The 25,353-nt window shown below is 29.3% G+C and overlaps 3 protein-coding genes across 4 annotated transcripts in view; all 3 read right to left on the bottom strand.

Moving 5' to 3' along the window:
- Positions 1–5,331: 5,331 nt before the first annotated feature.
- Positions 5,332–6,137, bottom strand: LOC129908718 (uncharacterized). The gene is made up of 2 exons (XM_055985442.1): positions 5,662–6,137; positions 5,332–5,502 (listed from the first exon to the last, which is right to left on the bottom strand). Exons 1-2 carry the CDS (start codon positions 5,854–5,856, stop codon positions 5,395–5,397), a joined length of 303 nt encoding a protein of 100 aa, XP_055841417.1. The 5' UTR covers positions 5,857–6,137; the 3' UTR covers positions 5,332–5,394.
- Positions 6,138–9,009: 2,872 nt separating this feature from the next.
- On the bottom strand, positions 9,010–18,185 carry LOC129912294 (non-homologous end-joining factor 1-like). Its single transcript, XM_055990500.1, has 5 exons — positions 17,948–18,185; positions 17,695–17,874; positions 9,661–9,799; positions 9,386–9,599; positions 9,010–9,323 (listed from the first exon to the last, which is right to left on the bottom strand). The coding sequence occupies exons 1-5, from the start codon at positions 18,092–18,094 to the stop codon at positions 9,107–9,109; spliced, it is 897 nt and encodes a 298-aa protein (XP_055846475.1). The 5' UTR covers positions 18,095–18,185; the 3' UTR covers positions 9,010–9,106.
- A 3,344-nt stretch (positions 18,186–21,529) lies between these two features.
- LOC129912293 (protein bric-a-brac 1) overlaps positions 21,530–25,353 on the bottom strand; it is a 54,611-nt gene continuing 50,787 nt past the window's right edge. Inside the window, exons 4-7 of one of the 2 annotated variants that reach the window (XM_055990497.1) lie at positions 24,786–25,311; positions 24,600–24,724; positions 24,479–24,534; positions 21,534–21,735 (exon numbers count right to left, since the gene is read on the bottom strand). In XM_055990497.1, coding sequence (XP_055846472.1) covers positions 21,695–21,735; positions 24,479–24,534; positions 24,600–24,724; positions 24,786–25,311 — 748 coding nt within the window. In that variant the 3' untranslated portion in view covers positions 21,534–21,694. Of the gene's footprint in view, positions 21,736–24,478; positions 24,535–24,599; positions 24,725–24,785; positions 25,312–25,353 lie in introns of both variants that reach the window. The other variant, XM_055990498.1, reaches the window with a different exon arrangement.

Genomic DNA, 25,353 nt, shown 5'->3' with positions numbered 1-25,353 from the left:
ATTGAGGTTTAAAGGTGCTTTGGTTACCATGGTTTTTTAAGTGTTTTTAATTTGTTATTGAAAATTTTGTGTGATTTTTATTAAATATAACACAGGAGCATATCAATTTAAGTAAAATCTCATTTCATATGATGTTCAATACCTTGCTATTTTGCTTAAAAGTTGAAAAATCGTGTTTTTTTGGGTTAATCTTTACATTAAATGGAGATAATTTAATATTATTCCGCATTATTCCATTGAAAATCCATATTAGTTTTAAAGCTTAATATATTGGCTTTCCTTTTGCATTTTAAGTGGCTGCGCATAACTGCGACACCCATACATTTTTTTTTTCATTTTCGAACTAGCCTTCCAGAAAAATAACTACTATGGAAAGAATCAAAAACAAAATTATAAGGATTGTAATGTTAATTTGAAACGTTTTTTGTGTTGATTTTTTTTGCCATTAACAGGTGTATTAAATGGTCTTTATTTTTGTTTTCTAAAAATAATTTTCGTAATTTTAAGACGCAAATTCTTGATGTTTGGATGTCTTAATCTAAAATTAAATTCCCTGCACCACCAGTGCTAACTCAATACTTACAGGGATATCTAATTTTTGTTTTTCAGGCACCTTAAACTTCCAACTAACTCTATGTGTTAAATTTCAAAGAGTGTTTTTGTTCATGCCAAAGTTATCGAAAATACCCAAAAAATAAAAATCTGATAAAAAAGTTGTTTCCTTATGTTTCAATTTTCTCAAAAACTAGAAGGCATTGGAACATATGGTTTTTAGTGATTGAAAAAGAATCAATTGAGACAGTTGGATGTATCAATCAATTCTGCATTGACATTCACAGTCTTAAAAAAAAATAGTATTCTATGTGTTTTTTGAAACTTTTTTTCCCCAAATTTTGACTTTGAAATCGATTATTTCAAAAACTTTTTGTTATAATAACTTGATTTAAAAATAACAATTTAGTATAAAACGTTAGCTTTTGAAAAAAGTATCATTCATAACTGTGAGTGTTGCCGTCATTTTAAAATATTTTTTTCTTTATTTTAAGTATTTTTTTTTTTTTTGAAAATTGCCCCTCCCTCTTAAACGGGGGGAGATCGACCCCCTCTCTGGTAGTAAAAAATGCTTGCATTTAACTCCTCTGCAAGAATACGTTACAATTTTTCACCTTCTGAGTTATCGAACTTTTGCCTAAAAATGACCCAAATTAAACCTCTTTTGGCTAAAAATATGAAAAAATATTAACAAAATTGTTGCTATAGGTCGTTTCAAATCAAAAGTCCCATGGAAAATTGAGCAAAAATAAAAAAAACTCATTCGCTTACTGGAAGTAAGCATTTACGAGGCAGCTGAACTTTTTCTAAAATTACTATAAAATAATGAAGAACAGTTCTTGATATCCCTATTTTAATTAATTGATCCGTCTGTGAGATTCACTGGGTAAGCCTCAGAAAGCGGAGGCAAGTCTCCCGGGCTTGCATCACTCGATATCCGCGGACAATACAAAAAAACATACAATTATTTAATTATTTATCATTTGAAGGCAGTTGGGATAACTTTGCCGAAGATATTGTTATAGGACTAGGTGAAGATGGACCAGAAATGTCCAGTTTATATCATAGCAATTTATAACTTAAAATTCTATTCACATCTTTTCATTTGTATAATTGGGCAGTAAATATCTTATTTTTATTTTTCAATTATTTTGGAGTCGTCACCATAGAAATCATTAATAAACAAATTCAGATTTTTCGTTTGCTAATTTTTTTCTCTAGCATTTCTTTCATTCAAACAAGCATGATTTGTTGTTATTTTTGAGTTGATTTGTCGCAATGAGCCAATAAAATTGAGTTTTTTGTTTATTTGTTCTCAATTTTATTGGAAGGGAGAAAATAAACTCTGAGTCAGGACTTTTGATTTGAAACGACCTATAATTACCTCCCGACGAAAGCGTATTTCGACGAAAATCCAATCAAAGTAGCGGAAGAATTTTCATTAAACACAAAAAAAAAAAAAAAATACAAAAATAAATGAAAAGGTCGCACTTACTTGCTTTTAGGTTAAAAGTTGGTTAGAATATTAAAGCTTTTTAAAAATGTATGAAGGATTTTTTTAAAGAAATTTAGAAATACAAAAATTAAAAATTGATATAGTTTGACCTTCAAACAAAGTATGCCATTTAATTTGTTTTGTAACACAGAATTTTAACCAAAAAAAAAAAAAAATTAAAATCCGTTTTTTTTTTTTAATATTGTTTTTTGTATACCTAATAACAATATTATGAAATAAAAAAGGAAATATTAATTTACACATAAAAACAAAGTTTTAATAAAATTCAAATTCAATAATTTAAAAAAAAATTGATTTTCCAAAAAAAAAAATTGATCTTTTTTAAAAAACCAAAAATATTTTTTTTAAGGTTTTTTTTTTTTTAATTTTAATGTTAGTATAAGAACTTTTTATATACAATTTTCATTAAAATCGAAAATCAGCTATTAAGGAATTAGTTCCATGGCAAGTACCATTAATAAAGGTCCAACAAATATTTTCCTTTTTTCAATAGTGCGGCCTTATTTTAAGCACTACATGATTTGTATCTAAGCAAAATTACCCTATTAAAAATGGAACTCCGCCGCACCGCCGCCGCACAGTGTGACAATCCGCTCATCTAGCGGAATTAAATTAATAGCGCTCACAGATTACAACTTTTCAAGGATTTTTTTTTGTTGAATTTATAACAAATATATACAAAATGAAATTTATAGGTCGTTTCAAATCAAAAGTCCTGACTCAGAGTTTATTTTCTCCCTTCCAATAAAATTGAGAACAAATAAACAAAAAACTCAATTTTATTGGCTCATTGCGACAAATCAACTCAAAAATAACAACAAATCATGCTTGTTTGAATGAAAGAAATGCTAGAGAAAAAAATTAGCAAACGAAAAATCTGAATTTGTTTATTAATGATTTCTATGGTGACGACTCCAAAATAATTGAAAAATAAAAATAAGATATTTACTGCCCAATTATACAAATGAAAAGATGTGAATAGAATTTTAAGTTATAAATTGCTATGATATAAACTGGACATTTCTGGTCCATCTTCACCTAGTCCTATAACAATATCTTCGGCAAAGTTATCCCAACTGCCTTCAAATGATAAATAATTAAATAATTGTATGTTTTTTTGTATTGTCCGCGGATATCGAGTGATGCAAGCCCGGGAGACTTGCCTCCGCTTTCTGAGGCTTACCCAGTGAATCTCACAGACGGATCAATTAATTAAAATAGGGATATCAAGAACTGTTCTTCATTATTTTATAGTAATTTTAGAAAAAGTTCAGCTGCCTCGTAAATGCTTACTTCCAGTAAGCGAATGAGTTTTTTTTATTTTTGCTCAATTTTCCATGGGACTTTTGATTTGAAACGACCTATAGTAGTATCTTACAATACAATCTATTTTGTTTTGACCTGACCTATTTACCAAGAAAGGTATTCCTGCAGAATGAGTTAATGTAAAAAGTTCGCTTAGTTCTTTTCATCATACAGTAAAAGTTGTTATAAACCACTTTCTCGCGACAAGCTGTAAGCTTTATCAATTAAATTCCTCTTTAACTTTGTAAGACCAAAAAAAAATAATTTTATTAATTTTTTTTAGTTATTTTTACATTATTTTCACATATTAACAAAATTAATTTTTTGTAGACTTAAGACAATTTTAGACTATTTTCCTATTCTCATTTTGTTCTTCTTCTTATTTCTGCCAACTCTTTTAGCTGGTAAAGTTTCTCGTTTTCTTCTTAGTTGATAGATCGATGTACCCTGATAAAAAAAATTAACTCAAACACAGATCACTTTTAAGGAATCACACATTGTTCAAAATTCACCTTATAAAATGGGATGAAATTACTATGAGAGTTTGATGGCTGCATAAAATTTCCAACCAAAGAAAAATTTTCATTTTTGCCACAGTTACTTTGCAATGCTACACTTTTACTTGCAAAAACTAAAATAATAAGATACACGACTACGACTTTCAAAAACATTCTGCTTGTGATGTGAAATAAAAATTTAGACTCAGCTTGTAACTTTAATATCCACAGGCTTTATAAACATTTTAAAGCTTGTAATGATTTTTCATCAAGAATTGAGAACAATACTTTCTAATAACCTGGAAAATACTGAACAAAAGTATTGTATTGATCGGAATTTTAATTAATTTTAAAATCAAAACCACACATTTTCCTTAATCTTTTTTCATCACTATATCATAAAAGACAATCAGTATTAAAATATAAAAGGCAAAATGAATGATGATAAAGATTGCTTCACAATAAAAAAGTGTAGTTACATTTTTTCAATCTGAAATATTTCATAATTTTTTTTTTTAATTTTGGTTACGTATACGCCATAGAAGACACAACATACTCCATACTGATGCTGATAATGATATACTGAGTGATCAAAAGATTTTGTCTTGTTGATGTCTAGAAGCAGTTTTGTTTAGTGTTTTAAATAAAGGCGAAAAAAAGTATGAAAATTAAATGATTTTGTAAATCTTAATTATATAAATACTCTCGAAATTTCTATATGTCGTTAAAATAACTCCTTCAAATGTATCCTCATAGTTAATCAAAATTGTATGTTCTTATAAAATCATCAAACAAATTCCCATATAGAAACCATCTTCTTACTAATTAAAATACAATTGTGAAATGAAGAGTAATGTAAACTTCTTGTGTTCTTACATTATGTACCTTTCATAATGTATAGATTATATAGAGTTAGGAGCTGAAGTTAATGGGATTCAACGGATAATGGAAACTATTAATTAAACACTCAAATGCATTCGACATAGTGTATTCCATTAGTTGAAGAGACATTGAAAGTAATTGTTATGCTTTATAGGAGTAAGGTATTTGGTAATCTATATGTATGTATACAAATGTTAACATCAATAATGTAAATGAATTATTGGGGAAATTGGGGTGATAGTCTAAGGATTAGATTAAAAACAAATAATATCACTATTGATATTACAAGCAATACAGAATTAACAACCATTAATATCTACACATCTCAATCTCAATTAAATCATACCAATAGAACTGCATTTAAATATTGACTGAATCACTGTGTATAAGGCTTATTTTCGTTTATAGTAGCTAACAACTTACTGAAAGACGTGCTCCAGGTTGTAAATAGGTGAAGGGTTTTATTTCTAATGGAGCAACCAATTTGGAAATACCCTTATCTGAGGATTGAAATTACTAGAGACACAAGATTTTATAAAATGCAGGTTACTTCTTTATTTTTTAGAGGAAACATATTTTTAATCAAATTTGAAAATTATTTTTAAAAGTTAATACAAAAACATAAGTAATTATTAATACTATTTAGCATTTATTTATAGTTATAACCTTTCCAGACTTTGTACGAAGTTGAACGGAACGACATGCTCTCTTTATCCTTGATGGTACACTCTCAACCGCGTCATTTAGTTCCTAAAATAAAATTAAAAAAAAAAAAAAACAATATTGGAAATAACTTATAATGAACATAATTCAATTTTGAGTCAATTCAATTTAATTTTTGAGAATTTCGAAAATTAGGCCTATGTAAATACACAATAAGCATCATTAAAAAACATAATATCTACTCACCTTTGGGCCTTGAACTAGATTAGACCTATCACTAATTATATCAGAGTGTTCTTGTTGTTCTTTTTGTTGTTGTCCTGAGCTTTCAACAGCACCTTGAACTGCTTTTTTTGGAATTACTAGTCGTGATTTTCTTGGTTCAGGTAAGGCGAAGACCACAGATAGAAAAGCCAACATAAATATTATTTTAAAAGACATTTTGTTGCTAGTTAATCTTGTTATAAGATATTTGTTAAAGTTTTGAATTTAACTGATAATTATCTACGATTTTGTATTCATTTTATACTCCTCAATTGTGAAATAAGCTTCGGTCGGTCACCAAAACAATAATGATAATGTAGATAAAAAGTTAATCAATGGTGATTTTAATTTTTGAAATTAACCGAATTTCCAGATATAATTTGTGTGGATTTTCTTTTGTTGTTGATAAAACGCATATTCATATTGGTAAGAAAATTTTTAACTGAAACAAATAATCAGAATCAATTAAGTCAATGAATAAATCAATGCATGCTGTGGAGAAATTTGTTTTCTCAACAACATTTATGTTGCCAAATCTACAAATGATTGTTTAACTCCCCTCATTTCCGCAGGCATATATTTTTGGTATGAATATCAATTTAATAGAGCATTTCGATATGCGTTATCAATGTAAATGTAGTTTAATGTTAAATTGATTTATTTATTTATTTATTTAACTCCTTAGGTAACAATGGTAAAACTTAAAAAATATTAATTTAATTGTATCATAAATTTTATAAGAAAAAAGTATTAAAAAGTGGTTTTAAATTTACGAAATCAATTTTTAAATGATTTTAATTTTCAAACTTTGTTGTAGGCCATTAAATTTCTTCTATAAAACAGAATTATTGTATTTTTTTTTTAATTGTTGCTGACGTTCTTATATTATTATTTTGTGTACAAAATTTGATCAAAAAAAATGATTTTTCAAAAAAAAATTAATTTTATTTTAAATCCAAAATTGATGTTTTTTTTTAATTTTTAAACTATAAAGTTACCTACCTAAACATATTCGAACAATATTTTCATGAAAACAGTTCTATGACGGTTTTCTAACGATTCAAAAAATATAAGATTTACTTCAAAAGTAATACCTTTTGTGCCACAGCACACTTTTTTTAAATCAAAATTGCTATTCCCTGTATAGGGAATCACCCAAAAACCTTCCAAAGGGTAGTGTAGAACTGGGTTACTTTTGCACAATTTTTAGTTTGCAGACCCTCTTGGGGCACTCTTGAACAGTGCTAAATCTTCGTCCTAAAATTATAATTTGATTTTGAGATCCGTTCTTTTAATTTAAACAAAAATTACATGATCACATTTTTTGCGGTTTAATAATTCATTTTACTTAATTAAGTAAATTAACTTAGAAAATAAAATTGCTTAGAACATCCATAAAATATCTTTAAAATCATCTGCACTATGGAAGGTTTTCGTGAAAAATGTGTTTGCATAGTTCTATTTTGAAATTATTATTTTCAAATTATAAGAACGAAAATTCAAGGAAGCTTACATATCTCAAGAACATTTAAAAAATGCAGCCCGATCGACTCAGTTGATAGTCCCTCCATAAAAAAACAATGAACTTTGTCCAAAAAAAAATAACAAGCAATGAATCAATATATAACTGGGGCCCTATTTTGTAAAACGATTATCGTTAAAACTACTTGGTTTTCGTTGAAATGCGACTACGTATTACGATAATCGTTTAACTTCAACGATCATTGACTTAATATATATGGACTGCTAGAAGTCAGCTAAGGTTGGTTCAACTTGTTTCTTGCCGATACTAGCACACTAACCAAAAGCGGAGAATAAGTGCAACTTTTTTGACAATCGATATTCGCGCTTAAAAATTTAAAAAAAAATTAACAAACGGAAAATATAAAAACAATTTTTTTCCAAACACTTTTTTTTATTAGTTTTTATTCAAATATTCATATATTCATTGACCTACTATATAAGGACTGCTAGTCGTTTGACTTTTCCATACAAAAATTGAAAAAAAAATGATTCCACATCTTTCTAGCTCTACTAGCGGTATAACCTTAGACGGCGAAAAGAGGAAACTTTTAGTGAATGACATCTGTCGTTAAAAGGTAGTGCTTTCTCTGTTTTTCTATATTTGTTCCTTTCGCACTTCGTCAAAAATGTTGCACTTATTCTCCGCTTTTTTTTAGGGCGCTAGTATCGCGAAGAAACAAGTGGAACCAACCTGAATATGCTTCTAGCAGTCCATATATATTAAGTCAATGCATATATTTATATATTTTAAGCACTAAACCACTAAAACGAAATAATTTAAATTAAAACACACAAAAAAAACCACACCGCCATGTTTGTTTATGTTTTGCGAAGTGCGAAAGGAACAAATAAGGAAAAACAGAGAAAGCACTACCTTTCGACAACCTATGTCACTCGTTAAAAATTTCCTCTTTTCGCCGTCTAAAGTTATACCGCTAGTAGAGCTAGAAAGAAGTGGAATCATTTTTTTTCAATTTTTGTATGGAAGAATCAAACGACTAGCAGTCCATATATAGTAGGTCAATGTCAACGATACTAGTTAATCTTAACGACTGCCATTTACCTATAGTTTAAATTTCGTTTTCGTTCAGCTGTCACAATATTTGTGTTTGCTGGTTGAATTCATGTGAGCCTCAAAAGCCTTTAGTTTGGCCAAAAGACTTTCTCGTTTTACATAATCGCTCTTTGTCTTGACTATCGTTTACTTAAGTATCGGTGATTTGCCGCTCGTTTCGTATTACGTAACAGACCCACTGGGAGGCTTTTCTCCCATTTTTAAAACCAATCCATTTAGTCCCACAAGTGGATCACTGGTAATAAAGCTGACATGTGCTAGAGATTTGAACCCCTCGATAGCTTAATCGTAGCAGCGCCAAAAAATGATTCAACAAAAAAAAACGTTTTAAAAAATTTTATTTTTAAAGTTTATTGAAATATCGTCGGTTTCATAAGAAAACCTCGTAGCTCCACTTTTTTTCAAAAATGACTTTTGAATGACATTCTTTAGAAAATATGTCAACGGAGGAACCCAGAAAATTTGGGGTCATTCCGAAAACTCTAAATAGACTTAAATTCAAATTTTGCACAGCGCGTTTCTTTCCAACTACTCTGTTGTTTGTTTACTCTTTTGTCTCTCCTGTAAAATTTTGATTTTGGGAGTTACGAGGTTTTCTCATGAGACCGACAATATGCAAGTTCAGTACGAAAGGGAATTAATGATGAATCTACAATATTTTTTAACCACCTCAAATTAAAAACAAAAATTATTATTAATACAAAAATATTTACAAATTTTATTTATAATAATAATTTTTTTTTTAAATAATTATATAATTTTTGAAATTGAATTAAAGCTCTATTTAACTTTTAAATTATATTTAATTTATCACAACATGCAAACTATCTAAAATGAATCATCTTTTCCCAATTCCACGGATGTTGATGCGAGTCGTTTTGCATTCAACTCTTCAAGCGATTTATAAATCTCAGCCAATTCATCTTTTGGTGGAGATTGACTCATGCTTTGACTCTGACTAGATTCGAATTCCATTGTATCATTGTGCTTAGACTTGGCTATGCTCAACATTTGCTGACGGCGATTTTCCAAAAGTTTTCGTTTCCTTAAAAAAAAGAGAAGAAAAAATAAGTTACTCAATTTAGATGCAGTTAATATGATACTAACTTATTTGGGCTCTTCTTAGTTTTTTCTCTCGCAGTAAACGTTGAAGCCCGTTTAGTTGTCTCCTTGCTGTTTTCTGTTGAAAGGCTTACTTTTGGCAGAGGAATCTGTTCTTTGATACTTTCAGATATTTCCAAAAAATCTTTGGAAAATGCATTGATGTGAGAGTAACGATTGTCAAAGACATCTTCATCAAATTCTTCCGTAGCTACCGTCTCTGTAATTATTAATTTAGACAAATGGAGAGAACATCAACTTGATTTTAAGAATTAACATACTTCTTTCTAAAACAGCGCCTTCAGCAATGTACTGTTTTATTTCAAGATCTTTCTTCTTGATGGTATTTTTCAGTTCCTTGATTTGTTCTGCCAAATAATGAATTGACATAAAAAGTGGATTCGTGATTATCTTTTGGAACTAAAAAGCGCAATGGTTTTATTAAACGAACTTCACACAATAGTCTTATGGGTCAAAATCATGGAGGTGGAAGATTTGATGTTCAGGCATATTTTTAAATCAAAACAACATTTAATTAGAGATTTTTTCTCATTTACCTACCAATTCCAATAATATGTTTACGTTATAAAAGTTTTCATTTCTTTTGTATTTCATCTAGTATACGAGTATACACCAAAAAAGCGTTCCGGGACATCTCAATGTCCATAACTCAAAAAGTGAAATTCATATGACTTAAAAGCACATTAAAGTCATTTTTAAGTATTTCTTTTCTTAACACGACTTATACACAATATCCCTTATAAATTTGTAAATCTCTTACAAAAAAATATTATTATTTATACATTCATCATTTAACGTAAAAATCGTGCTGCAAGCAGTTTTTTAAGTTGACATTATATAGATTTATCATTCCACACCTATTTTTATGGATAAATATAGTAAATGTATGTTATAAGTTAGTTTGAGTTTCATCAATTAACCGTCATTCCGGGAACGCTTTTTTTGCTGTATGCTTGGATTAAAATTTTATTTTTTGGTGATCAAAAGATCGTAGGATCAAAAATCTATGCCACCACAATATAATCTCAAAAATATTTCGTTTTACTTTGTGACATAAAAAATTTAAAATAAATTAAGGTCAAAATGTCATTTCCGGGAACGCTCTTAGAATCTGAATAAATAATGTAACATAATTCTGGATTTTTCGGGTATTTTAAATCAGTATTTGAAATTGTATTGAAAATTTTACAGACGTACATAATGTAGGTATATGGGTCAAAATACTATTTAGTGCTTAAAAGTTGTACCTTTGAAATTTCAATGATTATAAACTTCTTTTTCAAGACATTTTTTATTGAGTTTTAAAATATTTAAACAACAGCGAAAACAAACTATAAGAAATCAAGCCAGAACTATAAGAAAGCCATTAGGATAAAGATAAGTATACAAATTAAATATATAAGCAATTTTTATAACATTTTTTCTTAGAGTCCTGAGGAAAATTGTAAGCACAATCGAAACGTCGACAAAAAAGAAAAAGTAAAATCAAAATACAACCTGTAGCCAAAGAAGAAGATAACATTCATTATTGAATTCGATTTTTGTAAATTTTGCAAAAAAAAATAAAACTAGAAAAATGTTTCCAGAAAAGTTGTGTGGAAGAAAATTTTTTCACGTTAGAACGTTTACCAGTGTTTTAATTAACACAAGAGTGTTTGTTTAATGATATTTTAAAAGTTTCATTGAAAAAAAGTTAAATTATTTTATGTTTTTCAACTGTTCGAGAAAAGGAAACCAAATTTTACCGATTTACCTTACTCGAACACGTCTGTTCGGAAATAGGCAACAGTCATAAATTCGTGTTTTACTTTTTTACAACCAAATATGATTGCAAATTGAATCTTTTCAATTTTCTAATTTCAAGAACAGCAAAAAAATGAAAAACTCCTATTTTCGAACACCTTTTTCCTGGTGTTTCGAGAACGTGAAACTAAAAAAACTAAAGATTTCCTTTTTTCCAACACCCAGAGTTCGTTTAAATTAAGTTTAAGTTAAAATTAAGGTTTTTTGGCAAGAAAAGTGCCGTATTAAAATAAGAGGAAAGATTTTCTTAATTTCTTGCACCTAAACAAAGCATCTACTGTGCAAATGCATTCCCAAATAAAATTAAAAAAAAAATCCTTTTACATTAAAGTGAACATTTTTTTAAATTTTGTTTAATCTTTTGTTTAATTTTTAAGATAAATGCATTTTAAAGTTTTATAAGAATTCCTCCAAATCCAGTTTTATTTAATTCAAATATATTGGGATGCAATTTTTTTTTTTTAATAATAATATTTACACAAATAAAGTACCTACAAAATTTTAATTTTTAAGCGTATTTATAGCTGCGTTCCTTTGGAAATATTTATCTACTGCTTTGTACTTAAAGCTGCTTTGAACTACTTTTCAGTATAGCAAAAGTAGTTCAAAGTAGTTTTAAGTACTAAGCAGTAGATAAATATTTCCAAAGGAACGCAGCTTATATGTTTTTAGTGAGATATGTTATTTTAACCAAACTATTTTTCGTTCAAGAATAAGATTATTTCGAGTTGTGTCCTAGGTGTCAATATTGGAATTATTTTTTTTTTTTAAGAATTTTAATTTTTCGGCGATTAACTTTTGTATTTTAAACGAATCAATCGATTAAATTATTTTCCCGTCATTTCCGTCATTGATGAAAAAAGTTAAGGAACTGAGTTGTGCTGTTTTAACCAAACACTTATTTAAAAGTTTAAGAATTTTTGCTTGGTCAAAACAACACAAGTTGGAGTTATGCCATTATGATCAAACATAATTTTAGAAAAAGGAGTTAAGTGTGGTTAGGGCCATTGAATGTCTTTGGAACTAGTTTACTTAGAGTTATGCTGTTTAGACCAAACGAAAATAGATTTTTTTTAAATAGTTCTGCATACTTAACTCATTTTCGAAAAAAAAAAAAATGGACTTATGCTCTTAATACCAAACTCCATAGATATAATATATTATTTTGCTAGCCAATCAACTGCTATATTTATAGTTTTATGTTCCAATAAAATAAATTCGTTAAAAGGATTCAAATTTTGGCCCAAAAACATTTTTTTTTAGGGTAAACGACTTTTTAATTTTCGTGTTCGAAAACAGGAAACTCTATGTTCGGCTTTGTGTACGATAATACTAGGCAAAAATTATTGTTTTCAAATTTATCGTTTTTTTTACTGATAACACTGGTTTACAGCCAAAATGGACACTCAATCCCACTATTTTTTTTTCTTACCTAATTTGACCTCAAGAACTCGGAAATCACTTTAAAAAAAATTACGATGGATACGTTTTCGAGATATAATTTTTCAAAGATTCTTGTCGTTTTTTTGTCCAGCATACTTAGTATTCGGGCTATATCTTGAGTAGTAAACAACTAATCTGAACAGAAAAACCGGTTCCTGAAAGCTGATCAAATAAGCTACAAACACTGGAATAACTTTTTTGGGTCACTCCAAAAGTTTAAGTGCATTGTATCAAAACACTTAAAGGAAATTTTTGCAAAAAAAGAGTTTCTTACTGACATAAAAAATCTATATCTTGCGAATTATCGTAGTTTTATATTTTTTGTGTGTAGTACACTTTCTGGCAAATATAACAAGATAATTTTCTTCAAAATCTGTTTATAAGTTATAAAGATATGATAATTTTTGTAACGATCAATATTTTCGACTTTTTTTTTATTTTATGTGTTTTGGTCTATAACTTGAAAAGGAAGCCGAATATGAAAATTTTTATTAAGTAATTTTTTGTAGATAATTAAATTTCCTATCGATATGAAAAACTATTCGAAAAAGAGAAAAACATTACATTTTTGGTGTTTTTACTAAATAGTCTTTTTTTATCCTTTAAGCATTTATAGATATTGAACATGTAAAGGAAAAAAAAATACTTTATTTTTCAACATAATGGTCACAAAAATTGAATACGGCTAAAATTGGATAAAATATGGACTTTCAAAATCTACTGTTTTTGGTCTCTTTGAGCCATTTTTCTTTAACTTTAAAAAGTCGATTTTTTTAAGTGTTTTTGATACAATGCACTTAAACTTTTGGAGTGACCCAAAAAAGTTATTCCAGTGTTTGTTGCTTATTTGATCAGGATTTCAGGAAACGGTTTTTCTGTTCAGATTAGTTGTTTATTGCTCAAGATATAGCCCGAATACTAAGTACGCTGAAAAAAAAAACGACAAAAAAACTTTGAAAAATCATATGTATCTCGAAAACCTATCCATAAATATTTTTTTAGATACGATTTTCGAGTTTTCTGGGCTCAAATCTATACGAAAAGTATAACGGCACTTGGTGTCCCAAACATTTTTATATTTTTGTAAACTAGTGTAATTTCAATGAAAAAAATAATATTATCAGACATAAAAATATTTGAGTTTTTCTTTCAGAATAAATTCACATACAATTTGTAAAATCAGTTAAAGTATTTTTCACAACATGTTCTTTCTTCAAAGTCAATGTCCGTAAACTGTTCGGGAACCGGGAACTGGTGCCACTACCCTACATCATTCACATTGATACTATTTCTATAAAGACCCCTAAAGTCGTTTTGAAGAGATCACCACCATTTACTTTTTCTAGTACTAATTTTGAGGTTTTGAGGTAAATTAAAAAATACACAACTTTTCGAATGTTCATTAATCGTTTGTCCCCAATAGTGGTGCGTGACAAAACAAGGTTTTATTGTTTTTTGATAGTTTAAGATGTTAGGAAAAGCAACGGCTGAAATTATTTCAAAATGGGACCATAACTTTCCCATTTTTTTTTTTTTTTCTTGTAAAGAATTTTTTGAGGAAAAATTTACTTATTTTTTTCTTCATCAGAATAGGTACACCCTTGTTATCTTTAATGTTTTTGTGGATTTCGAACAAATTTACCATTAAAACAAATAACTGGACTTTCTTTAGTGTAATTAAATAATCATACTACCATTTTGAAAAACATTGGTGGATTAAAATCGCTAAATTTTGGCGAAAACACCTTGAGAAATAAAACAAACAATGAAGGATCCACAAGTACTGGTATGATTAAAAAAAATTACGAATTGTGGATATGCTCTATTCAGACTTCAGATAGAAACATTCCGGGGTAAAAAAAAATTAATGGTGGTAAAAAAAAATGCAAAAAAAAAACACTTTGACGAGTAAATTTATACATGTGCTACCAGTTTTGGTGGATTAACGACAAGAATAAAAGTGAAAAACGGTTGTTATTTGTAATTTTAGGACAGTAAATAGAATGGTCATTAGTTCCAATCTTTTAAAATGGCTGAATTTTGAAAAGATACCGTCACTAAACCAAGAACAGAATTGTATGCGTTTAAGGTTTTTGAAATTCCTTACCACATGAAAAGATGAGTGGCATTTCTTGTTATTTTTGGATTAACGAACTTTTAATTTTGATGTCCTTGATGAGTTAAACTATCAGTTTAACATTCTGCGAAAGGAGACACCATTTTAAGACCACCTTCATTGTTAAAAAAAGAAGTGTTAAGGCTTGGAAGAAAGTAATCTATTACAATAATACAAATAATGAATTTCAAACGTGAAGAATGGTCACAATTATTTGTAAATGAATATTCAAGAAACTTTTCCTCAATTCTCTGGTATTTGTGAACCAGTATATACTGAATTTTTCAACAGGACCGCGCCTCCTATCACAAAAAATGCTCTGTAAAATATTGGGAGGAAGTACAACTTTAGGAAGTAGTTCAGTATCTACCATAGAAAACAACCCTAAACATTGTTTAAAATGTATGGAAATGGCTAGCCCGTACTGATAAAACTTGTGATAGTCGATTTTCAGACAAAAATTTTTCCTAACCCACCATTTGACAATTTAGGGAAAAGATTCAGATAGTTTGCATAAAGAGATTTAACAATGCAATTTCTGGACAGTTTTGTTGTTTTTTTATGAATAAAAACGCAGCTATCTAAAAAAATAAAATAGGTAAATTACATTTTTAAAAAGAATTTGGTTTAAATTCATTTTATGGACCACTTTGACATCATTCTCTATGTGTACCTATTCTGATGAAACAAAAAAATAACTCAGTTTTTCGATGTGAAATGTTTTGCCATAGAGAAACAAGAAAAATAACCACACGTTTTGAATTATTTTTCCTACACTGTAAGGAAAAAACGAATACTGCAGGGGCGTATACAGGTTTGCTTCTTGGGGGGGGTCATGCCAATTTTTTTTTTTTTTTTCAAAAGTTTTGATAGCAGGCATAAACCTGAAAATGGGCTTTTTGAATTATTAAACATTAAAATTTGTGCGTCTTGCATTTCGAATCGAAAAGTTCCGAATGTAGTTCTAAAAATAACCAAACAAAAACGGTATGAGATTCGTTTAAGTTTAGCGTTAAGCCTTAAAGCCTAGAACGCTGCTGATGTGTAAAGAAATTTTTCGTCGGTCTCCACGAGGACAACGAAATGCTTGCGAAATCTGGACCGAAAAATACTCAAAAATTGCAAAACATAAATGAAAAAAAAGCAAACACGCATCGCAGAAAGACATGCAATGACAAAATGAACAACAAAAACAAACAAAAAAACTCAAAATGTCATTTTTCCACACAGAATGAATGTCCCCGGCAATTGTTTGTGTGCGAAAAAGAAGTTTAGACTTTCAATTTCGTTGTGCCGAACAGCGTGCTACAGAACGAAAAGTTGAACGAAATTTTTTGGTTTACCATTTCGTTGTTTCATTTTTGTATGGGATTTTTCGTTTCTTATCAGCAGCGTACTAGGCTTTAATTTTGACCAATTGAGGCTATCCTCTCCTAAAAATAAAATGTACTGTACGAGTACTTCGATTGAATAATTTGCCTTAAAACAAATTTTCATTGTTCATTGCTAGCCCAGAAAGTTAAAATAAAAATCGTTTTTACTTAATGACAGTTTTAACTTTTGAATTAAAAGTCTTCCTAACCTCAGGCAAACGAATCGCAAAGTTTTTTAAAAAAAATTGCATTTGAAAATATAATTTTTTTTAAATTTTGTTTTAAAATTGTATGGGAATTTAAAATACCTCTATAAAAATGGTAAAGACAAAAAAAATAATTTTGGCGATATTTTGGAATTCGTCCGTTTTCAGGTATTAATCAGCGGCTTACAATATAAAAAACATTCAGTTGTATTTATTAGATTAAGCCCTGCTTTTTCAATCGTCAGATAGACTATCAGAAGAATAAAGGTCACTATAAAAAAAAACTTTTATTCCTAGGAATAAGCTCTAACTTAGGTTTATCTAACTATTCAAAACATTAGCCCTAAGTGATATTTAATAATAATATTTAAATTGCCTTAGATAAGGTTGCTTACATTGCTTCTATAATTGGCTGGCCATTGATGATTAACAAATCGATAGTTGTTTCAAAAAATGCAACAGATCTAGCAAATTTAGTATGTACAAAATACTGTTATATTCTGTAAGCGAACAAAATTCACCAAATTTTATCAGACGAATGTATTGAACTGGAACATTGCAAAAAACTAAAAGATTTGAGAAATGATATCCTTCTTTAACATTTTGCCGATGACGAATTTTATCAACAGAATTGACCTCCACACAGCAAGGCCACAGAAAGCTTCCCTATTTAAAACATATTTTATTCACTTCATCATATAAAAAAATAGAAGATATGGCTGCTTCTTTTATTTGCTGGTAAGCAGTGTCTTGCCCTTAAGATATTATTTTTGTGTACCTACTAGATTCAATTTCTTTTAAAAAGCTTTGAATATAATACTTATCCGGATTTTGTTTCCATACAAAACTCTACAGCTCAACTAATATTATCGAACGAATCAAAATAATCCTAATCCAGCATAGCGTTCGCTAAAAATATGACCACATCCCCAAAATATGGTAAAATAGTTTGTTTGAATACCAAAAATTTTGTTTACTTTTAATTTTCGTTCATGTTCTAAAACTTCAACATTTTGAAAATAATCTTACTCAAGAGATTTCAGTATCACATAACAAATTCTTTTTTAAGTTCTGAGTTCTTGGGGGGGTCATGACCCCGTGAACCCCCCTCCCCCCCCCCCTTGTATACGCCGTTGGAATACTGAACATTTGAAAAGTTGTGTACTTATTCTGATGAAAAGGAGTGTATACATTTTTGTGCTCTGCTCATTCATGAGCCGACAAATTATGGCTAAAGCCAACATTTGACCATGAAATACTTATCATAAAACTAAGTCTGTTTTTTTAAGAATTCGGTCCTCGAAATTTCCCACCTCCATAATTTTGACCCTTATAATGGGGTCTCTTACTCACCTCATCTTTATGAAGAATTGTAAGATTCCATTCAAAGTTGAATGGACGCTCCATAATGTGATATTTGAGAATCACATTATTGCCATAGTCAGTAGCTTCAATGGACACTGTTGTTGGTTTGGCTGATTTAAGAGTGCTGATGACTGTTTCTTTGTCATAGTGGATTCGTTTGTTTAAGTTCTTTCTCATAAACAAAAATTAATGATAAATTGTTGTGAAATGTTAAATACATATTTATTTTATTGGAATTTACCTTTGATCTTTGAATAATTTCGCTGATGTTACAATTTTCAGACCAAATCTCTTTGAGATTGTATAAATAATATTTGAAGGTGTCTTCTTCGAAAGAACATTTGAAGAAGAAATTTTGTTCATTATTATTTTTTATTGCATGCCACATAATTTAATAAATTAATAACTATTTGAAACTTGGTATAAAAATTATTTAAGCTAAATTAAAATTGAATAGTGTTTATTTTGGTTTTGAGAATTTTGACATAATTCACGAATGACGTGGTGTTACGTTACGTTTTGACATTTTCTAGTAGGTACACAAACCAATGTAATATAAAGTGAACATGACGTAAATTAAGATATTGAACGCGTTCAAGGCTGAATGAAATTTTATTGTAATGCTACGTTTTCACCTTAGAGGATATAATAGGTGTGTTTTTTATTACCACCGGGCTTAACTGGACAAATAAAACGCAGTCGGGGCTAAGCAATTTACATGTTAAATACAACAACACCTTAGCTCCGTGGGCTTACTTGTTTAGCCCGGAGATTTCTCTGGGCTTAACTTTTTGAACAGTTTTAAATCTGAGCTACCAAACTATTTTTTTCAAAAATTGTTTAGAATTTGTTTAAAAACGTGAAAAATCACTTTTGGAATAACGAAACGTATTTAACTAGTTTTGGTAGCATACATTTTTGTGTCTCTTTGTAAAATTAACAAGAAAAATACAAGAAATACCCGAAAGCGAAAATATGACAACTCTAAATTTTTGTTGTTTTCGGAACATTCAATGTGCAGTGCTGCCAAGATTTCAGGTTAAGCCCCGAGGCGTTTTTTTTTGTCCAGTTAAGACCGGTGGTAATAAAAAAACACACCTAATATATGGAGTGCTAGTTCCTATACCTAATACATTGTAACGCCATATGCATGGATAGGGGTCGCTGCCTTCGTTTTTCAGTGCGAGGCCGGTTCCGCAGCTGTAAATAAACACGCGAACGAACTAACAGCACAACCACTCCATATATTATATCCTCTAAGGTTTTCACCAAATCCAAATCTAGATTTAGCACAGGGGATTTAGTAAACTGGATAAGATGATTTATATAAGTTTTTTTTTTAACACCTCTTCAAAAATCAGATCGTAATTTCAATATTTCTGGATAAAAAATACTAACAGCTCAATTTTCAGCTGTGTAGTGTGTACTGTAGAGTGAAACGTTTTTGGACTTTTCTTTCAGATCACTGCATGGAACATGCAGTGATCGACATTGCGACATGGCGACAAGGCGACATGGCGACAAGTGACAAGTTGACATGGCGACAAGGCGACATGACAAGGCGACATGGCGACATGACAATATGGTGACAAGGCGACATGGCGACATGGTGACAAGTAGACATGGCGACAAGGCGACAAAACGACATGGCGACATGGAGACAAAGCGACATGGCGACAAGGTGACAGGGTGACATGGCGACAAGGCGACAAAACGACATGGCGACATGGAGACAAGGCGACATGGCGACAAGGTGACATGGTGACATCGCGACATGGCGACAAGTGACAAGGTGGCATCCCGACAAACAATTTTGGTTCTATAAAGCTTTACAGATGCAATTGTTGCTTCTGTAAAGCATTATAGAAGCAAAATTGTTAGTAGGGATGGCGACATGGCAATATGGTGACAAGGCGACATGGCGAATTGCGACGGCGACAAGGCGACAAGTTGATATGGCGACAAGGTGACATGGCGACAAGGTGACATGGCAACATGGTGACATGGCAATATGGTGACAAGACGACATGGCGACAAGGCGACATGGTGACAAGGTGACAAGGCGACAAGGTGACATGGCGTCAAGGCAACATCCACTGTAATATCTTACTCTTTCGTAGTCAAGTCGAAAGTGATTTAATTCTAGTTTTGGCTCTCCTTTTATAGCCAGAAAACAATCAAAAAATATTAATTAATTACGAGGCTTTGAATTTTAGAAAATAAAAATAAATAATTATAAAAATTAAAATTAAAGTCAAAGGCGACATTGATTTCAAACTTATATAAAAATAAAATATAAAAATAATAGACAAAGACGGTACTGCATGCTAACAACAATAATGTGTTGTTACAAATCTACTTAGCTAAATCTCGGATTAAGCGTAGGTGGAAACATAGTATAACGCATTTTAAAATATGACGATGAACGAACATCTTGTTTCATTATTAAATAATGAAAATTGTTAGACAAGATAAAAAAAAATTCTGACAGTTAATGATATTTTTTTCAATAAAATAAATAATGTTTTATGAATAAATGTTATAATTCGTTTGCTCTTTGGCAAAGATAGTAAATTACATCATAAGTTTTTTGACTTGGGATCATCTCATCCCAAGAACCCAAGGTTCTCGTTTGTTTCTGTGACAGTGAGACACCCTGTATATTTTGTTAAAAAATTTTAAAGTTGCATTTAACCGAAATCATTTTTCTTATTAAAAACTTGCCAATATAAATTGGGAATCCCATTTGTCACACAAAAAAAATGATAAAGAACAAAACAAAGGATATTAAGCAATATTGTACAAAAAATCACACTCTGAAGGATAAGATCGTTGATCTGATCAGCTATAAAAGAAAAATACTTCCTATGTAAGCTATCAGTTGAATTAAAACTTTTTAACAAATAATTTTAAAAATTATAATTATTTACATATATCATCTTCAAAATGTCTTTTAAAATTATATTTATGTTGGCATTCCTTACTGTGGTTTTCGGGCTCCCAGAACCAAAGAAGACTGCAGTTGAGGTTTTAAAACAACCAATTAACAATATTGTAAAAAGTTCAGATAAACTTTGTAATAAAATTGTTAAAGCAAATGATGAACCCAAACTTGCTCAGGATCCCGAAGTGAGTATTATACATTTTGTGTGTATAAAAGACGAAAATTCTATTAAATAATGATCGTAATTTTTAGGCATTGAAGGAGGATCCGGTTAAGAGTGTTCCCTTATTGAGATACAGACGGGCATGCCGTTCCGTACAATTTAAAACAAAATCTGGAAAAGTTATAACTGTAAAGAAATGTTAAATATATAAATTATTAATTTTTTTCAATTTCAAATTTTACCTTGATAAAATCAATAATTATACTTTTTTTTTGAAAAAATAAATAAAATAAACTTTTTTAAGTATTATTCCAAATTTTTAAAATGTAAAGATTAAGGTGAATTTTTATTTTTGTATTTTCACATCGGTCACTTCCATTGTTTGCCTCATATTTCCCTGATAAGAAATTGTCACATATTGCAATAAATCAAATTAAATCGATTTTAAATTTTGTTTTTTTTTTTATTTTAATTCTTAGATTAAATATAGCGTTTCATATTTTGTTGTTGAAAATTTACAGAATGTGTGTGTGTTTTATATTTTTTTTTTTGTTTTTATGTTTTTTTTTTTGTTAAGAAAAAATACCTAACTTAAAATAAATAATAAATCTTATTAGCATCAGCCTCAAAATAATAAATTTAAACATTATTTTGTCTTTTTTTTTCTTGCCATTTTAAACCTAATTATGTTCATAATTATTAAGTGATAAATAAAAAAAAAAAAAACAAAAACATTATTCAACTTATTACCTATAACACAAATACACCATAATTAAATATAAATAATTATAATTATCAAAACATTTATTTTTTTAGATATTTATTTAATACGGTGTGGAATGTGGATAAATCTTTCAATTGTTGGTATTAGTTGATAAATTTCACCTCAACCAAACGTCTTTCAGATCACGCATTTTTAGATCTGGAAGAAACAAAAATATTTTTTTTTAATTAGAGAAAATAATAATTGTTTTTTTTCAGTTTTATAAAAGTTTTATAAAAATTTACAATGCATTTCTTGAAATAAGATAAATCCAATTTTATATATAATTAATAAAAAAAATTGTTAAATTAGATTGTTTTTCTTAAAAACAAAAAAAAATCCTTAATTTTGTTCATCCTCGTACCTTTAGTACATTTTTAAAAACTGTACAACATTAAGAGCAGGTAAAACAGTTCAAAAAGTCAATGCAATAAAAATGTATAAACAAATTTTTGAGGAACTTTTTCGTGAGAGAGAGAGGAAGACCATGTCAACGAAACAGTGAAAAAATTGTTTGTGGAATCTAAAGAAATCAAAATCAAAATTAAGTCAATACCATTACTCTAAGAAAAACTTATTGACGATTTTACGCAAAGGTTCTTAAATGTTCAGGTTCACTACCATAGTTAAAATAAGCTCATAACTGATGAAATTTGAGATGTGGGTTTTAGATTTAGATGAAGAAGGGACAAAGTCCTTAAAAATATTTTTGGTGGAAAACCTTCTTTTTTTTTGAAGAGTTGAGTTATTTTTTACAAAGGTATCACGTAACAGCTGTCATAAATTTTGTCAAATTTAAACTTGTTGAAGAAATTTTTTACTTATGGCGTTTTCGATTGGCTCTCCGGAAGCGTCCGGAATCATTCAGAAGCCTTCTGAAAGTGTTTTATTCGCACAAAACTGACAGACAGAACGCTTCTGAGAAGAGAAATTCTCTTCTCGATTTCAAAACAGAATCCAATCAAAAAGCACTAATACATATATACTCACATGTCAAATAAACACTCAATCATGTTTTTTATTGTTTTTCATTCACTTTTTTTTTTTTTTTTTTGAAATTAATTTGTTAATTTACTTTCAAACAATTCAATTATGCTTTTAAAATAAAAAATAATAAAAAACGTTTAAAAAACGAATTCCACATTAATTTGTTGAACATTAGGCACAATTTTCTTTTATGTCGTTTTCGATTGGAAACACTCAAGGATTCACTCATTCTGAAATCGAATAAAACAGTTTGAATCGCTTCCACTCAATTTTGTTTTTTTTTTTTGTTTATGTTTGTTTTTATTTGAAATTCAAAATGTCAAATATGGCATAGGATTTGAAAAATAATTTATATTAAAAGAAAATTGTGCCTAATGTTCAACAAATTAATGTGGAATTCGTTTTTTATACGTTTTTAAAATATTTTAAAAGCATAATTGAATTGTTTGAAAGTAAATTAACAAATTAATTTCAAAAAATAAAAAAAAAGTGAATGAAAAACAATAAAAAACATGATTGAGTGTTTATTTGACATGTGAGTATATATGTATTAGTGCTTTTTGATTGGATTCTGTTTTGAAATCTAGAAGAGAATTTCTCTTCTCAGAAGCGTTCTGTCTGTCAGTTTTGTGCAAATAAAACACTTTCAGAAGGCTTCTGAATGATTCCGGACGCTTCCGGAGAGCCAATCGAAAACGCCATTAATATAAATTATTTTTGAAATCCTATGCCATATTTGACATTTTGAATTTCAAATAAAAACAAACATAAACAAAAAAAAAACAAAATTGAGTGGAAGCGATTCAAACTGTTTTATTGGATTTCAGAATGAGTGAATCCTTGAGTGTTTCCAATCGAAAACGACATTAATGAGTTTTCAATTGAGTGGACGAAATTATCTTGATTGAAAAGAAAATTAGGAAATGTGTTTCATTTACAAAAACAAACAAGAATCTATCCAATCTATAAAAATTTTTTAAATGAAATAATGTTTTTTTTTTTTTGTGAAATAGGTCAAGCTCCAAAAAATGGTATATTCTTACGAGCTTTATTTAAAATTTTATACTTTCCAATGGAAATTACGAATTAAATATGTCTATGTGAAATGGTGTATTTTGAAGAGAAGAGAACATGTGTAATTTGAGGTTGGAATCAATGATCATCATGGATGAAAGGGTGTTTTTTTTATGGGAAAAAAATTGATGTGGTGCTTTAAAGAGAAGTTAAGAATAAAGAGACTTCATAATGTTTAAGAATTAAATACTTTATCATTGTCCTAAACTGCCCCTCGCCTTATATCTTCCACAATGGAAAGCAGTAAGGGAGCCGTCTTTGGTTGTCCAATTTTGTTGGATGATAGAAATTAATATGACAATTATGAACAATTACATAATATTAAAAATATGAAAATGATCATCAAAAAATTTTTTCACCCTATATGTTCTATACACCCTAGTGAACATTTCACTTTAAATTATTAAATTTTAAATTATTGATCTTAAACTACAGGGTGCAACAATGTTTTGAAGCTGAATTTCTTGAGACACTAAGCCTCAATTTATTTAATCAATTAAAGTTCCTTTTAAAAATTACAAAATTATAAAATTTCCTCTTTTAAATGGAGAATTTAAATTTAATAAAATGTGAATAATTGCAACTCTTTTTAATTTGCTTATAATTTCATTGTAATATCTTATTTAAATGATAGGTACTAGTAGCTAATGGCAATTGTTAAACGAGGGAGTTTAAGAGCTACGCAGTTCGATTGTGTCCTTATAATTTAATTGGAAGGTCCTAATATTTTTATTATTTTTGTGCATACAAAATTCACAACGCTCTTAAATAAAAAAAAAATGTTTTTATTGCCTTTCGTTATTTGGATTTAAGCAAAATGATTAATGGAGTATATAATTACCAGAGCGCTTATGTGGCCAAACAAGATCATACCGATTCATCATTGTTGTGCTAGGCCTACGATAATAATAAATAATATACGTATAAGACAATTTCGAAAAACTTAAAAATTAATCACTAACCTGTATGGATGTTTCAAACAGCCATATACTTCACGATACCGCCCATACAATGTTCCATATGATACTCCCAATAATTTTGCAGCTTTTTTCATTTCCAATTTTTTATTTTTTATTGCATCCAAGACCTACAAAAAAAACATCAAAAATCAAAATCATATTAACAAATTCACAAAACAATATCCTTACCCTTTTCGTAAATGGTTCCTCCCAGAACTGTGGTCTTCTCCCTGTCGACAAATATGCATCCATTTTAACCACATCATCCCATTGAGCCAATTCTTCAGATGTTAATTGTGTTTCAGACTCATCATTTTTACTATTACTCTGCTCATCAGTGTCTTGATCCTCTCCACCGAGCTCATTCAAATCCTGATCAATTGAATACTTTCTTTCATCTTCAACTGTGATTTCTTGTTCGGGTTCATTTTCTTGATCTGGATGTGACTCGTTATTTTGATAATATTCCGGCCCAGGACCGGTTACCGATTCTTGTGAAACGGATTTTTCCGTACTGTGTTGGGGTTCGGTATCCTCTGATTCAACATGCCGGTGTTGCCATTCAGTTGGTTCAGGGCTAACATGGATTGGTTCTTCAGTATCGCGGGGGGCTGAACGTTGTCGTTCTTCTACTTGTGGGGGTGGTGAATCAAGACGGGTTCGCACCTCCGGGTACATTAATTCACAATTAGGTGCAACATGTGACATTTTGGGGCTAAAAACGGAATCAATGGTTACATGGTTATTTTGTATTATG

Source organism: Episyrphus balteatus, chromosome 2 (genome assembly GCF_945859705.1).
Source record: "Episyrphus balteatus chromosome 2, idEpiBalt1.1, whole genome shotgun sequence".
NCBI classification, from domain to species: Eukaryota; Metazoa; Arthropoda; class Insecta; order Diptera; family Syrphidae; genus Episyrphus; species Episyrphus balteatus.
This window is presented reverse-complemented; position numbering and strand designations above follow the sequence as displayed.

Bases quoted from the DNA above. Each gene is read 5' to 3' on its own strand.
- LOC129912294 (XM_055990500.1), bottom strand. From the start codon at position 18,094: ATGTGGCATGCAATAAAAAATAATAATGAACAAAATTTCTTCTTCAAA. The intron at 9,800-17,694 runs GTGAGTAAGAGA...TGCGCTTTTTAG, and splicing joins CAATTCTTCATAAAGATGAG to TTCCAAAAGATAATCACGAA. The intron at 9,600-9,660 runs GTATGTTAATTC...TAATAATTACAG, and splicing joins AGGCGCTGTTTTAGAAAGAA to AGACGGTAGCTACGGAAGAA.
- LOC129908718 (XM_055985442.1), bottom strand. From the start codon at position 5,856: ATGTCTTTTAAAATAATATTTATGTTGGCTTTTCTATCTGTGGTCTTC. The intron at 5,503-5,661 runs GTGAGTAGATAT...ATTTTATTTTAG, and splicing joins ATCTAGTTCAAGGCCCAAAG to GAACTAAATGACGCGGTTGA.